Raw genomic sequence first — 14972 nt, 5'->3', positions numbered from 1 at the left:
CGGCCGAGACAACCCCGCAGCGCGACGAATGGATGGAAAGCCCCCAAGAAGCGACCAATAGGATGCGAGGACCCCGGGGCTCAACCAATGGGAGGCCGTTCTGCGCTCACTACCGGCGCTGTTTTTAAAGGGGCAGAGCACTTTTCAGCGCCGCCTTTATCCGCCCGGTGCGGGGCGGTTCCGCGGTGCGCGGCGGCGCTTCCGCCACCATGAACTACATGCCGGGTACGGCCAGCCTCATCCAGGACATCGACAGTGAGTGCGACCGCGGTTCCGTTGTACTGCAGGGAGCCAAGGGTAAAACCGTCCGGGGCGCGGTTTTACCTTTCGTTCCCTGGGTTGATCCCTTCCCCGTTTCCCGCAGAGAAACACCTGGTCCTGCTGCGGGACGGTCGGACGCTGATCGGCTTCCTACGCAGCATCGATCAGTTCGGTACGTTGCGGGAGAGGGGGAGGGGAGGAAGGGGAGCAGCACCGGGAGCGGAGCTCTGATGGAACCCACGTGGCCGTGCATAGCGATAGGAGCGCAGTTTACGATCCCCCCCCCATCCCGTGTTATGATCTCAACTCGGGGCGGCACCGTCTGAGCACATCCTCCCCCCTCAGTGCCTGGGGACAGCACTTGTGCCTACGGCTGAGCCCCTCGATCCCTTACCCCGCACCCCACAGCACCGGGGATGCCTTCATCAGCCCTGGGTTGGGGCTGTTTTGGGGTCCCGTTTTGGGGCTGGAAGGGCTGCAGGCTTTGGGGATGGTGGGGTTTAGAGGATGCTCAACATATGAGGCGCGTGGTCATGCAGTCCAAGAGCTGCTCCCCATGCTTTGGGCCGTGGTTTGATTCAGGTGAGGTGCTCTGTTTGGTGAAAAAGCAGTTAAAAATAGGATGGGGCTTTTCTTTGTTTGTTTTGTTTTTAATTGCCACAGCAAATCTGGTGCTGCATCAAACCGTGGAGCGCATTCACGTGGGCAAGAAGTATGGAGACATCCCTCGAGGGATCTTTGTCGTGAGAGGAGAGAACGTGGTGCTGCTGGGGGAGATCGTGAGTGAACCCCGTGCCCTGCAGCCCCACAGCCTGCAGCTCTGCTCACACAACTCCTTGCTTGCAGGACCTGGAAAAAGAGAGCGACACGCTGCTGCAGCAGGTATCCATCGAGGAGATCCTGGAGGAGCAGCGAGTGGAGCTGCAGGCCAAGCAGGAATCAGAGAAGCTGAAGGTGCAGGCGTTGAAGGAACGTGGCCTGGTGGTGCCCAGGGCTGACACGTTGGATGAGTACTGATGGGATGGGAGCGACTGCCCACGGAACTCAGTTCTGTGCTGCGTGGTGCAGGCACTGAAATCGTGGTTTCTGTTCCTCCTTGAGGAAAAGGAGGAGAGATGACATCGGGGCGCCCTCGGAGGTAACCGGACGCTCCGGGGTGCATGGCAGTTTCTGTTCAGAGATGAACACCTCTGTTCTTTTTTTGGTTTGTGTCTTCTGGCTCCTCGCGTGGAGCTGAATGAGAGCTTCCCTTCACCTGTAAATAAATCCCTGACCTCAGCAGCAACAGCTTTGCCTGTGTTTGGGGTGTTGCTCTGTGTGATGCTGGGCACAGCGGGACTCTCCAGGACACAGTGAGGTCCCCGTGGGACAGCTCAGGTGCTGTGCCTCCTCCCCTGTTCAGCCCTGTTCACCCAGGTGCAGCTGTTTGCCTACAGCTGTGCCCACTAATCAGCTAATTACCTGCTGAGTTGCTCCCAAACAGCAGAGCTGCCTCACCTGGCTGTCCCTGCTGCCCCCCTCACCCTCCTGCAGCACCTCCAGACTTGAGGGAGGACCACGTGTGTGGCTCAGACAAGTAGGAGCTGAACTGGGTGCTGCGAGCTCCAGCACTTGGAGGCAAGGCAGGAAAAAAGAGAGCTTGAGGGCCTTTGTTGCCACACGTTCTCTGCTCTCTGATGTTGTCGGGCTCCCATTGGTGTCTGTTTCTGCATCGGTGCTGCCTTTCAGCCCATGTTATCTTATCACCTGCTCCCTGCGAGGGGGGGGGGGGGGGGGGCGGTGGGTTGATCTCTGCTCTCTAAATAGCATCAAAGCAGCCTTGGGACAGTGGGGGGGCACCTCAGGGCCCCTGCACAGGGAGGGGACATGGCTTCAGCCTCCCCCCTGCTGGAACCTCTCCTGGAGACTGAGATGTGGAATGGGGGTAGAAAAGGGAATTGTCCTGGTGGCTCAGGGCGCTGTGTGAGCAGAGGTGAGCGATGTGTGAGGTGCAGGCAGTGCATTGAGATGCTGAATGTCAAAAGGGATGTGAGGTTTGACATTCAGAGCTCTGGAGTGGGGCTGGGACCCCTCCTTTCTTGCAGCTCCTGGGCATGGTGGTGTTGTGGGACACCTGAGGAGGTGCTGATGTGACACTGTGCAGTCGGTGAGCATTCAGGGGCACCTCAGTTTTGCAGGTATCCCTAAGTTTTGCCCTAGAATAAAGGCACCCTGGAGCTGAAGGGGTGGCTCTGTGAGGGAGCAGTTCAGTTCCTCTCAAAAACAAGTGCATGTCCTTGCTCCGAGGCCGTGTGTTCGGGGCTGCTGCTCCATTAGGATAACAGCAGTGCAGAGCTGGAAATCTCTGAGCTGGGAAGGCTGTCTGCATTGCCAGGGCAGCAATCTGGGAAGGAGATGCTCAGCTGCTGCCTTCCCGTGGTCCCTCCATACCCCGTCCCATTGCAGGTGAGATGTGAGATGTGCTCAGTCTGATTGGAGAGGATCCATCCAGATCCCTCCTGGAGGTGTGGGCAGGAGCAGTGCAGCCATTCCCAGGTACAGGTAGGGCTGAGCACCACAGGGCTGTGCTGCAGTTCCCCGTGTGCCCTCAGCACCACAGTGAGTGGGTGACCTCCCCCCCCTCACCAAACTGTTGCGACAGCAAAGAGGAGCAAGGTCAGCATCCCCGCAGCAGAGTGCAGGAGCTGACGTCAAAGGAAGCAGCTGTGATTCACAGCTTCTGGGGAGCACTCAGTGCTGGGGCTGTAACTCATCCCACAGATGTCATTTCAGCCTTGAACATTATCACTGCTCTTGCTCCACCCCCAGGAGATGTGGGGCTGCCCCCTCAGTGCAGCAGAGCGTGGCTGGGACCCCCACCCCACAGCCTCCCTCTGCGCTTTGCAGCCCTGCTCTGCATGCACAACCCTCAGCTGCAGCTCCATGCAAGCTGTCTACAAAGTTCTCTCAGCCTCACTACGTGCACAGAGCATCCATGTGCATTCCCCACGTGCCGTGCAGCAGCAGAGGGGGACAGCAGAGTTTGCCCCACATATCTGGGCAGCAGCAGCTGCGTAAGGATGTGCGCATGCGCTGCTGCTGGCACCCACTGTGACCCACAGCCCCCAGCAGATGCATGGGGAGACGGAGCTGCCCTTGGCCTGCAGGGCACTGCCGTAAGTGATGGCCCTTATCTCGGTGCTGACAAGCCAGCATCCTTCAGCTGGTGGATTTAAGGCCCAGCCTTGGGGCTGAGGCACAGCAGTATTTGCAGCAGTCACCAGAACTGAGCTCCACAGCGCTGCAGAGATGCTGCCTGCCACCTTCAAGCTGTGTGCTGCCATCTCCTACCAACACCTGCGCAACGTGACCGGTGAGAGGCCCGCGCCACGCGTTTTGCTGTCTGCACGACTCTTTTCTGCTCTACTTCTGGACTGGGGGATGGAGGCTGTGTGATGTTTCCAGTGGGGCTGCAGCTCTGGAGCAGGCAGTCACTCTTCAGCTGCTCTCAGGCTGTTGCATGCTCTCCATGTGGTGCTTGGAACAAAGCCTGAGCAGCACGGATCCGCTCCCATCCTCCAGTGTTGCGATGGGAGGAAGCTTCTCTCCCAGGGACTTCAGCAGCGGGGCTGGGTGCAAGCAAACAAGCAAGACTTTTCCAACCTGACACCTCAGGGCTGTGTTGTGATTTGCTCTCTGCCCTCAGGGCTGCGCAGACAGGCTGCAGTGGCCATCAGCCAGGAGCTCAGCAAGCTGTCGTGCCGCAGCGCGGGGCCCAGCACGTGGATCAGCCAGGTCCGCAGGCGAAGCTCTCTGCTCAGTAAGTGCCGCTTTCCTGGGATCTGCCTCCTCCAGGTCGGTGCTTGGGAGGAAATCTGCACGTGGTGCTGTGAGCTTTGCTAATGGAAATGCAGCGGGTGGTGGGAACTGAGCTCCAGGCCGAGTCGTGGGGCACGGAGAGGTTGGTTTGATAGAGCTGGCGGGTATTGTGATGTGTCAGCGCTCTTATTCCTGCTTCTGCCTGCTCTCTCTCAGGCTCCAGGCTGGAGGAGAAGCCCTTCAGCGAGATGGAGATGTCCTACATCAAACAAGGAGAGGAAGCCCTGCAGAAATCACTCAGCATCCTCGGGGATCAGGAGGGCTGGAAGACGGAGACGGTGGTGGTGAGCCCTCCTGTGGCCGCGCAGCGATGCGGTGGCTTTCGTGTGAGTATCTGCGGTGCTGATCTGCCTTTCCCCCGTCAGGACAACGGAGACAAAGTGCTGAGCAAAGTGCTGCCGGACGTGGGCAAGGTGTTCCGACTGGAGGTGGTGGTGGATCAGCCCCTGGATGCTGTGTACAGTGAGCTGGTGGACAACATGGAGCAGATGGGAGACTGGAATCCCAGCGTCCAAGAGGTGAAGGTAGGAGGAAAACGGGGTGTTCATGGGGACAGCAGAATCCTGCTGTGCTGCTTGATGCACGTTCACACGGCTCTGTGTGCTGCCACAACAGCCAAAGAGTGGCTGTGAGCATTGCTGCAGGCACAGGGGTTTTTCCCTCCCGTTCCTTGGGGGGAAATCAGATGCACAGACACGATGCCACGAGGGGGATTTTTTGCAGCATGTCGTTGTTTGAACTGCTCAGATCCTCCAGAAGGTTGGGAAGGACACCCTGATAACCCACGAGACAGCAGCTGCTGTACCTGGGAACATCGTTGGGCCTCGGGATTTTGTGAGTGTGAGGTGCTCCCGACGCCGAGGCTCCACCTGCGTGCTGGCAGGGATGTCCACCAAGCACGGAGCCATGCCCGAGCAGCAGGGATTTATCAGGTAATTAATTACCACCTGGGGTGTTTAATGAACTCTGAATTCACACCTCGGCTTTCAGCAGGGGCTCGGGGTTGGGATGACGTTTCAAAGCGGTCAGTTTGCGTTTTGGGAAGGGAGAAGTTGTTGTGAAGGAGCTCCAAGTGCTCTGGCAATGTCAGCTTTTGCTGTCTGACACGGGCACTCCTGTCCTCCTAACAGAGCTGAGAATGGCCCCACATGCATGGTGCTGCGCCCGCTGGCTGGCAGTCCCTCTCAGACCAAGTTAACGTGGCTTCTTAGCATTGACCTGAAGGTAAATCCTGCATTGAACTGCTTCAAAGGCAAGGCAGTTGTGCCTGAGGCACTGATGGGCTGCTTGTTCCTCTGCAGGGCTGGCTGCCAAAGACCATCATCAACCAGGTCCTGTCTCAGACCCAGGTGGATTTTGCCAAGCACCTCCGGCAGCGCATGGCGCGGGCTGCTGAGTGCACAGGCTGCCACTGAGAGCTTCGTTCAGGGCTGACAGCTGGGATCTCATCCCTAGATAAGTCAGATACAACTCAATTCTGGCCTGTGCTAACAAGACAGGCCTTTAATAGTAGGCAGTAGTAATAAAGCTTAACTAATTAGCCAGGAGCCTGATTCAGAAGGCAGTGCCAGCAGCGAGCGGATGCCGTACCTGAAGCAGCACGTTGTTGCTGGGACCTCCCAGCTAATTACTTGAAGCTTTATTAGTCTGCAGTAAAAAGGCCTTGGCTAATTAGTTATTAGGGAAGAGTCCCAGGAGCCTCGTTCAGAAGGCAGGGCCAGGCAGTGCTGCTCCGTGTGCAGAACACAGGGCTTAGCCTCAAATGCATTCCCCTCCTTTCCCCTAGCAAAGCAGCTCTAAGTTATTTGATGTGATTTTGCACAGGAAGATTATTTATTCAAAGTTCTGCACTGATTGTCATTAGCAGGAGTCCCTGGGAAACTCGTCATTGCTTCCATAGACAGCTTCAGATTTCAAGTAGGTACTTTAAGGTTGCAGGTTATGAAGGGGGAACTGCGATACTTCAACAAAAAGCACAAGACAAAAACGAGGGAAGAGTTTAAAAGAAGAGTTTATGGTTCAACTGGCTGCCAGTTTATGTAAAAAACAAAAGAAAAACAAAAAAATCCAGCTTGGGCAGAAGCCCAAATTTCAGTCTTACATGCAGTTGTCTCGTTACAACACAATCCTGGATGGAAACTGTTGAGATTTAGCCAAGCACAGCTAAGCAGAAGTGCCAGAGTTGCTTCTGCAGGGATGGAGACAGCAGGTGGGTGCAACCACACACCTGGTCCCACTGAACGACGACTGGTGTGAGTCAGATGGGAAATGATCTCAACACAGTCGTTGCTTCTTCAGCTAGCCACACTGTGAGCTCTTGGAGCCTCGCAGAGATGCTCACAAACAGCACAATACACACTAGGACAGCATTGACTTGGACTCAGCACAGTGGCACTGCATGAATCTCCAGCACGCACTGCAGCTGCTGCCCAGAGCTGCGTTGGCTTCGTGTTTGTTCGTTATGGGTTGTTCTGAGCTGCACCTTCCTCCAGAATAAAATCCACCTGGGTTGAGTCGCTGCCTTATTGTGCTGCCCCTGCTTGCTTCAAGGCTCCCAGGGGGGGCTTCGTCTTCCATCCACTTCTGTCTCCACGTGATACAGGACGTCTGCCAGCGTGTGTTCCACTACAGCTCCCCAGCCCATGTCGCTCATCTACAAAGGGAGCAGAAGGCCAAGACAAAAACACCTTTGCTTAAACAAAGCCAGGTTTAACCACCAAGTTTTTTTCTCATCCTTGTTCTGCTTTTCTCTTGCTATTGCCTCTCCCAGATTTTTAAATGCATTCCTTCTGGCTGCACCATCAAGCTGTGAGTAGAAGCGACGATGCTAAGTGCAGCCCTGCTGTAAATCTCCCCTCCCAGCACTGAATTCCCAGTCCCCTTCTGTTGAAATGCTGTGCTGTGAGGTGAGGGAGATGCGTGCTGTTACTTACGGGGCGGTAGGTGACATCTCTGGGGGGGTACTTGAAATATGGCCCAAAGTTGATAGAAACCTACAGAGAACATTTATGTGTCAGTACAAAGCTGGATAACTTGGCTCGCTTTATTTCCCCCCCCCAATTCTTCAACCCTGACCCTCTTACACTCCTGAGCATAACTGCACCCTGCACAGATACCTGTAAATATACATCTCTGCATTAAAGGACAGCATTAATTAGGAGCTTGATGAGGTTAAATAACACAAGGTGAATAAATGCATTGTTCTGGGCTGCCTCCACCACCATAAAACTCTGCCTCTCCTTTCTGCTCACTTCACTGGGCTTGCTTGGCCCGTTCCCAGCACGCACACACTCTGCATCACCAGAACTGTGGCTGGACTCAGGCATTATCTTTGAAAGCATGTTGTTACCGTGCAGCCTTTGTACAAAGAAATAGCAGGGAAATAAACTCCTTCAAAAATGTCTTTAAAAGCGACTCCTTGGCTGGCGCCGTTCTTGAAGAATATGATCTGAAAAGGAAAAGGAGGAGTTTTGCAGTCGGTTCCTTGGCAAAAGGCAGCTTATCAGCAAGGGTAACGTGGAATAAACAGAGAGAGAAAGCAGCCCCAGCAGGTTCTCCACCCATACTGAGTGCTGCATCTGCACTGACCAGTGCTCAGCTCACCTGGCTTCCCGGCGCTTGTTTCAGGCTCTTTTCTGCTTTGTCCACAAAATCCTTCTCTTCAAAGTACAAATAGCTTTTAAATTTGATCAAAGCCTGAAATGTATCAAGAAACCATTACTTCAGAAATGGGGACATGTCACAGAATGGCAAAGCTGCAGGGGCTCTGCCCTGCGACAGGCGTGCCTGATGGCTGACGGTGCCCCAAAGTGCTTCACCTTATCTTTGTAAGTGTCAGGCAGCGACTTGGCAGTCTCAGTATCTTCTGGAAGACTGATGTAAAAGCCCAGAACGTCCCCCTGTCCGTAGCCAGATGAATAATGCTTCCCTATGGACTGGTGAAACTTTGTTCCCTTTTTGCTGCGCCAGGAGTAACTGAATTTGTCGTAGCCCAGAGGTGCCTGGAGGTTCCCTGCAGAAACCAGCGTTTCCTCATGAACACACAAAGCATGGAACAGCCCAGAAGGTGTCCTTTCAGGTGCTGAGCTAACAGTTCCATTCAACACAGCACAAGTGTTAAGCAAAGCCAAGCACGTAACAGCAGAAAGATCTGCCAGCAGTGAAGTTCTGCACAGTTCAGAGGACCAAGAAAAGAGTTTATCCTAGGCAAGGGGCAAGTCAGACATCACTCAATAGTCTAGGTTGAAACTGCTGAAGACAAAAATAAAGTACCAACATCTGGTTAGAACCCAAGGCCTGCTAAAAATGTTTGGTGAAGTTATTTACCCAGTGGCTGCGACCAGCCTAATCTGGCAGCTGTGTCTGGGGGCATCTCATCCATGGAGATCTCAAAGTACCACGCTCCCTTCCTCACCCCGTGCGACGCTCGTACCATGGAATAGCCCTTCTCCCCGACAACAGTCAGCCTGTCATCTGAGATCTTCAGCTGAGGAGCTGCACGAGGGAAGAGGAAACACAACACAGCTCGTTTCTGACCCCTAAAACAGGCAGTGATACCAGAAGGAAGCGAATGTAAAGAAGTGGGTTTCACATTTTTCACCTCTTAAGCCAACGTTTGCAAGCTCAGCACACGGGGTTACAGGAGCTCCCCCAGGAAGAGCTGCAGCACGACCTGCACACCACCAGCAAACCCCATACCTCGGTCATGCAGCGCCAGGAGGACCCTTTCATACAGGCAGGCTCTGTACAGATCCCCAGGAATCGGTTTTCCTGCCCAGCAATCCAACTCCAGCTTCTCTGGGTCGGGTGCGTGGGGATCTGGCTCAGCCAAGATGTAACGATAGCCGTCCTTGTTGAAGGGGTGCTCCAAGGGGTAACCGTGGGGTGGCAAACGCTGCGCAGAGAACAACGGGTCACTGTGAAACACAAAAGCTACAGGTTGGCATCTCGCCGTGCCTACAGTTCGTTCATGACCTGACTGAGTCCCTGTGCTGCTCCAGCCCTCCTCACCTCCTGGTTTTCTTGGCTGTTCCAGTCGTTGAGCCGTCCTGCTGTTTGCGTTTCGCTCCCCTTCCTTTCCCGCTGCCTCCCGCGGCGATGCCTCCTTTCCAAGAGGAAAACAAACACCTCGTTCAGCAGCTGCTGAGCAGGGAGAGCCTGTGAGCATGGAATCTCCACAAGGACAGAAAAAGCCTCGTTCCCATCAGTTGGGTGGCTTACGGTTCCTCCTACACGGTTATGACCAAAAAGGACATCAGGGAGGATGAGAGCAGCGACCACCATCAGCTCTGTTCTTTCCCTTTGTGGAGATTCCAGTCACACAGCTTGGATTATTTCTGCAAAAAGCAGCAGAGAAAGCCACTCCACAGCACAGCACCCCCTGATTCTAAGCACAAAGTGTCACCCCAGTGACGTTGCTGTGCTGCAGAAACACCAGCACTGATAGCATCTTTCAATCTGCAAAAATAATGCACCCAAGTCGTATAAAACAGGACAGCAATGCAGGTGTTTCTCTTCAGTACGGTCCAAACTGGCACTGTGTCACCTCACACTGCAGCAGCTGATGTCCAGGATGAGCTGTGTGTCAAATCTCACCAAGCTAACACAGGTAGTGATGTTTTCATGGGTGAAATGGCACGTGCAGTTCATCGTGACACTATTTCATAGAGAAATCTCTTGATTTTCAGGAACTGTGGGGTCTGTGGGCACTGCAGACAAACACCTTCAGGAACCACGCAGAGTGCTGTAACTACAGCAAGCTTTTGCATCAGCAGCACCAGCCCTGTGCTGTGAGGGATTCAGACCTCGAAGGGACGCCACATTCTGCACGCACCTGACACCAGCTAAGCTGCACTCATGGACTTCAGCAAGAAATACTCAGCCTTTCCAGTTTCTCATCACTTCTTTATGCAAGGAATCCAAATATCACACCAGCTTCCAGCCCACGTTATGATTTAAAATAGCCAAAGATATCAGGTCAAATCTTACAGAGTGAAAGATCAACACAACTGGAAACAAAACCTTAAGCCAGTCGAGTGGGGGCAGAATATGATGCACTAAAAGCTTCTAACTGCTAAACGTTAGGAAGTGAAATGCTTGGTTTGCATCTTTCTCACAGTCACACCAGGACACACCTCTGATCTTTCATTCAATTCAAGCTTTTAACAGAACTGAGCACAAAAGCTTTCCAGAACACAGCAATACTTAAGTGTTAGAAGCTGAAAGGTAAACATTCACCTCCCAGAGAGGCTCCATCTGTAGGAACAGAAGTGGCACCACGCATGTGACAAACTTCCAGTAAAGAAAACAACAAGCAGTGCATGAAATGGAGACAGTGCAGCTTCAACCCTCTTGTTAAAAGCCCCAGCCACCTCCTGCTAGCTGTTCAGCAGGCTTCACACTCAATGGCACAGCCTTGGGCACAAAGAAACCTCATCAGCTCTTCAGTTTCCTACAGCAGGACGGCTGAGATTCATCTTAATGAGTGAGGGAAAGCTCTCAGCACAGCTTGCATAAAAATGGAACAGCAGCAAAATGCAAGCAGCAAGTTTGAGGAAAACGTATCACAAATATTTCCCCTGCCTCCCTGCAAGTCCCAGAGTGAGGAGAGCAGCAAAAGGGCAGCAAGATTGGCTGGGTGTGTTTGGAAAGCACGACACAGAACCTCAGCTCACAGTGGGTTTAACTGCTGCACGCCCAGCTACAGGGCTGGGGAAGTGCAGCTCTGCCCCAAACCCTGAGGGGGAAAAAAAACCATAAAGAGCCTCGTTAAAGAACTTGCCATTTAAATTGCCACTCGTGGACACAGCGTTGTTCTGCTTCTGGTTGTCGTATGCAGGACCAATATTGGCAAGATCCTGGAAAAGGAAAGAAAGAGAACTAAGCAGATGCACACAGACAAACAGCACCTCCTCGTGCTGCACTCCTCCTGGCACAACACTGGCTCATGTGATCTTGGATACTTTATTTCACACAGCATAAGACAGCAGCAAAACCAGCCTCCCTCCCCTCCTTCCCCCCCCCAGTCAGGATGCTCTCCTTCCATCTGCCATCACACACTTGGTCCAGAAGCCCAAACTTTGGGTAGTCTTCTTCAGGATCCTTACTCCCTGGGTCTGGGTGCTCCTTCACTAAGAACACATCTCTTTCTTTACACTGAAACAGAGAACAGAATGAGATCATATCAAGTTTTGTTAACAAATCTTCCCCATTTTGCTCTCCTTGAGCGTCAGGCAGCAGTTCTCACTCACAGAAAACCCCCCATGAACCCCAACTACCTACCATAGTTTTGACAATATTATTAGGCCAAGTCATCTTCCCTGGTCTCTGTCTCGTGGTCATGCACTCCCAGTATTTATCAATGAATGGAATAATATCCTGTTAAAAAAAAAAACCACCCAAATCCACTCTTAAATACAGAGTCTGAAAGCCAACATTTGGCTGAAGCTGCTCTTCAGTGAAAGCACAGCTGACTTGAACACGTGCTGTTATGACACAAGTACCTTATCTTTGGAGAACATGGTTTTTGGATGCTCATCTTGTGTCCTTGACTGCCACGTTAAGTTGGCCAGAGCACTAAGGCACATTTCCTTGAGATCTTCAAAACAAAGATAACCCAAAGCTCCAGTTGCATTCCACAGAGGAGATCAGCACACAAACACAAGCACAGCCTCACTGGACGCACAGCACCACTCCAAACCCAGCCTCATCCCACACCACACACAGCATTTCCACGCCTTATCAAGTCAGCAGCAGAGCAGCAATGTTTCAGACAGAGCTGCCCAATGCCTGCTGCTAACTTCTCTGGTCATTTCTGCCAGTTTCAGCTGACATCAGGCAACTTCACCTCATGCAAGGCTTCCATGAGTGAAACTCTGACACTTACTTGCTTGCTTCCTTAAGAAATACGTGTTCCCACTGTGGTGGCAAACGTTGCAATGGAAACTGTAGTTGGTCATGAAAGGCAAACAGGAGCTGGAAAAGAGTAGATCAGTTTGTAAGTTCTACTGCATGCCTTATGTGCTGCCTCAGGTAAGAAATGAATGCTCCCTCTCTCCATAAGTAACACTTTCTTGGGTCAGCAATCATTGCAGCAGATGAAGTTGATCGCTGGAAAACAGTAAGCTTCCTTCCTCCCCCACCTCTTTGCCTAACAACTGAATCTCACTGAGCAGCACGCAGTGCTCCAATGAGGGCAGAAGCACAGAGACCTCATTAACAACGTTCAAACTTTTGTCTTCATGGGGTTTTAGTGCCTGTGTGGCTGTCAGCTGCCTCCAGCAACTCTGAGCTCTGACAGGAGAGGGGAAAGGGCAACACCAACTGAAAGCTCTTCATGTGGTATGCAGGGAGGAGGTTTGGTTCTGAAAGAACTGACTGGGGGGCTGCCAATGCCAAACCATAGGGCCACTGTAGGGCAACCAAGGGCCACTTGAAGGCCACTAATGAGGGACCTGAAGGCTATTAACATCTAAAGGCCACTCAGGGGGCCACCAGTGGGGCACCTGAGGGCCACCCAAAGGCCACCAAAGAGGGACCTGGGGATCATCAACATCCAAGGGCCACTCAAGGAGCCATCGTAGGGCACCCAAGGGGCCACTGTAAGGTACCCAAGGGGCCACCTGAGGGCTACCAATGGGGCACTTGAGGGCCATCAACATCCAAGGGCCACACAAGAGGCCACCATAGGGCACCCAAGGGCCACCTGAGAGCCATCCAAAGGCCACCCATTGGCCACAACTGGGGCACCTGAGCATCACCAACATCCAAAGGCCACCCAAGGGGCCACCGTAGGGCACCCAAGGGCAACCTGAGAGCCTCCCAAAGGCCACCAAAGGAGCACCTAAGGGCCATCAACACCCAAAAGCCACACAAAGGGCCACCAGTGGGGCACCTGAGGGCCACCCGAGCCCCATGCCGCACACATACGTGGTGTCGATGCCAAAGGTGTCCGCCGTGAACCACTTGGTGCAGATGCCGCACTGCAGTTCGATCTCTCCCAGCTGCCTCCCGTTCTCCTCGTCCACCGACCCCGCCTGTGTGTCCATGGCCTCGGGGCCGTCAGGGGCGGCCTCCTGCGGGCGGCACAGCGCCGGTTATCGCCGTCAAAGCCTTCACCCCTCCGCCCCGCTATGTACCCCACGTACCATCGGGTCCTTTCCGCTCGCGGTTTCGGTCTCCACAGCGGCGGCAGCGGCGGCGGCGTCCCCCGGCGCGGCCTCCCCCCTGCAAGGCCACAAACGACTCCTCAGCGCGGCTCAACCCGGGCCGCAGCCTCCCAGCCCCGCGCTCGGTTCCCGCCCTACCCGCTCTCGGCGTCGGCTGCGCTCGGTTCGGGCGGGGCGGGCGGTTCAGAGGCCGGAGGCTCGGGAGCCGCCTCAGCGCTCTCCTCCGCGGGAGCCGCCATCGCCGCCGCCGCCGCCGCTGCCATTGCTGTGGACGTTCTCGCGAGAGTTGGTCCCAAGCTCTGCTCTCGCGAGATTCCCGGTTTCATGGTCCCAAGAGCTGCTCTCGCGCGATTCTCGGCTTAAAAGGGCGATGCTCGCGGTGGGACCCACATCCCGAGGGCGGCGGCGCCCCCTACAGGCGGCCGGCGGAGAGAGGGAGGTGACGTCACCGCGTAAATGTGATGTCATCATGCTCAGCCATGACGTCACGCAGCCAGCCGGCCACCGGGCGGGGCTTCAGAGCCTCTAGGAGGTAGAGAAATGGGACGAAGAGCCAAAAAGATCACAAAGCGACTGAGGTTGGAAGGGACATCAGGGGGTGGCGTGGGACAACAACTCTGCTCAGCAAGAACACCTACAATGGGCTGCCCTGCTGTAACTGTTGTAGTTACAGTTACAACAGATGAAAACAGCCCAGAAGCAGCTGAAAAAAGGTGAATCACGTGTCGGAGATCATGAAGAAAAGAGCGGAGAAAGGCAGACCGGTCCCACATGGGCTCTGCGGGTTCTCCTGATCCCCTCTTCTCGAAATGACAGTGAAAGTGGAAGAGTCCAGAGGAGAGCATCAATAGCTTCTACAGCACAACGCCCCATAACTGCGTGGGGCTCTGCAGCCCCAGTGGAGATTATTTAGAGAAGGAAGGGAATGGACGGGATCGTTCATTCCTTGGTAGGAATCAATAGAAGCTCTGTGAGCCCCCCCAGGCTCCTTCCAGCGCCGGTGCTGCATGCAGGGGATAAAGCTGAGCAGATGAACTGTGCCAAAGAACACTGACTGCCTAACACTGGCCTAAATCCGAGAACAAAATACAGACTAGAAATCTGTTGGGGTTGGTAAACGTGGAGAAGATGGCCAGGCAGGGGATCTGCTCAGAAATACATAAATAAATAAGCACTACTAATAATGATTAACGAGTTTTTGTGCCATCGGATATAAGAGTGGGGCTGGGGGATCCCGGGAGGGACGGGAACGCGGGGAGGGGTGGGGAGGAGGAGGGATGGGGGGTGGATGGGGACGGGAAAAAGAGGGGAGGGGGCTCTCGGGGCGGCGCTCGGGTCCTCGCTACAAATAGCGAGCGGTGCTCGTCCCGGTGCAGCCATGCGGATCCCACTGCGCCCCTCGCTGCTGCTGCTGCTGCTTCTCTGCGGCTCCGTCCTGCTGCGCTCTGCACCTCCCCGCTGTCCCCCGCTGATGCTGCAGCTGCTCCGCGCTCCCCCCGCACCGCTCCGCGCAGCCTCCGCCACCGCGCTCAGCATCGCCCCGCACGGTGAGTCAGGCCGGATCCGGCGCTGTCCCTGCGCGTCCCTCTGCACTGGGACAGCGCTGTGCTCACACACCCCTGTCCCGGGACCGGCATCTCTCCCGATGCCTGAGCATCTCCTTCCCCGAGCTCCCCTACCGCGGGA

General features: G+C 54.5%; 3 protein-coding genes across 3 annotated transcripts; 2 read left to right on the top strand and 1 right to left on the bottom strand.

Annotated features, from left to right (window-relative positions):
* Window positions 1–103: 103 nt before the first annotated feature.
* On the top strand, window positions 104–1546 carry LSM1 (LSM1 homolog, mRNA degradation associated). Its single transcript, XM_042835211.1, has 4 exons — window positions 104–255; window positions 365–433; window positions 925–1040; window positions 1108–1546. Exons 1-4 carry the CDS (start codon window positions 210–212, stop codon window positions 1276–1278), a joined length of 402 nt encoding a protein of 133 aa, XP_042691145.1. The 5' UTR covers window positions 104–209; the 3' UTR covers window positions 1279–1546.
* A 519-nt stretch (window positions 1547–2065) lies between these two features.
* STAR (steroidogenic acute regulatory protein) lies at window positions 2066–7632 on the top strand. The gene is made up of 7 exons (XM_042835239.1): window positions 2066–3613; window positions 3947–4060; window positions 4276–4403; window positions 4485–4643; window positions 4867–5051; window positions 5250–5343; window positions 5421–7632. Exons 1-7 carry the CDS (start codon window positions 3550–3552, stop codon window positions 5532–5534), a joined length of 858 nt encoding a protein of 285 aa, XP_042691173.1. The 5' UTR covers window positions 2066–3549; the 3' UTR covers window positions 5535–7632.
* ASH2L (ASH2 like, histone lysine methyltransferase complex subunit) lies at window positions 6113–13311 on the bottom strand. Its single transcript, XM_042835238.1, has 15 exons — window positions 13266–13311; window positions 13048–13193; window positions 12005–12093; window positions 11622–11716; window positions 11401–11496; window positions 11179–11274; window positions 10901–10976; window positions 9130–9223; window positions 8818–9035; window positions 8446–8613; window positions 7938–8131; window positions 7723–7815; window positions 7469–7567; window positions 7053–7112; window positions 6113–6772 (listed from the first exon to the last, which is right to left on the bottom strand). Exons 1-15 carry the CDS (start codon window positions 13266–13268, stop codon window positions 6665–6667), a joined length of 1635 nt encoding a protein of 544 aa, XP_042691172.1. The 5' UTR covers window positions 13269–13311; the 3' UTR covers window positions 6113–6664.
* Between the last annotated feature and the right edge of the window lie 1661 nt (window positions 13312–14972).

The sequence above is a fragment of the Centrocercus urophasianus genome, unplaced genomic scaffold (genome assembly GCF_019232065.1).
Source record: "Centrocercus urophasianus isolate 14NV4802_14NV808 unplaced genomic scaffold, USGS_Curo_1.0 seq_50, whole genome shotgun sequence".
NCBI classification, from domain to species: domain Eukaryota; kingdom Metazoa; phylum Chordata; class Aves; order Galliformes; family Phasianidae; genus Centrocercus; species Centrocercus urophasianus.
Note: the sequence above shows the minus strand (reverse complement) of the source record. Positions and strands in the feature narration are given on the sequence as shown.

What these genes read in the sequence shown, in the direction of transcription:
- LSM1 (XM_042835211.1), top strand. Translation starts at nt 210, where the DNA reads ATGAACTACATGCCGGGTACGGCCAGCCTCATCCAGGACATCGACA. An exon ending in ACGCAGCATCGATCAGTTCG is followed by an intron (nt 434 to 924) that starts GTACGTTGCGGG and finishes TAATTGCCACAG; the next exon opens with CAAATCTGGTGCTGCATCAA. An exon ending in TGGTGCTGCTGGGGGAGATC is followed by an intron (nt 1,041 to 1,107) that starts GTGAGTGAACCC and finishes CCTTGCTTGCAG; the next exon opens with GACCTGGAAAAAGAGAGCGA.
- STAR (XM_042835239.1), top strand. Translation starts at nt 3,550, where the DNA reads ATGCTGCCTGCCACCTTCAAGCTGTGTGCTGCCATCTCCTACCAACAC. An exon ending in GGAAGACGGAGACGGTGGTG is followed by an intron (nt 4,404 to 4,484) that starts GTGAGCCCTCCT and finishes TTCCCCCGTCAG; the next exon opens with GACAACGGAGACAAAGTGCT. An exon ending in GAGCAGCAGGGATTTATCAG is followed by an intron (nt 5,052 to 5,249) that starts GTAATTAATTAC and finishes TCCTCCTAACAG; the next exon opens with AGCTGAGAATGGCCCCACAT.
- ASH2L (XM_042835238.1), bottom strand. An exon ending in ATAATATTGTCAAAACTATG is followed by an intron (nt 11,275 to 11,400) that starts GTAGGTAGTTGG and finishes TCTCTGTTTCAG; the next exon opens with TGTAAAGAAAGAGATGTGTT. An exon ending in ACAGCCAAGAAAACCAGGAG is followed by an intron (nt 9,036 to 9,129) that starts GTGAGGAGGGCT and finishes TGTGTTTCACAG; the next exon opens with TGACCCGTTGTTCTCTGCGC.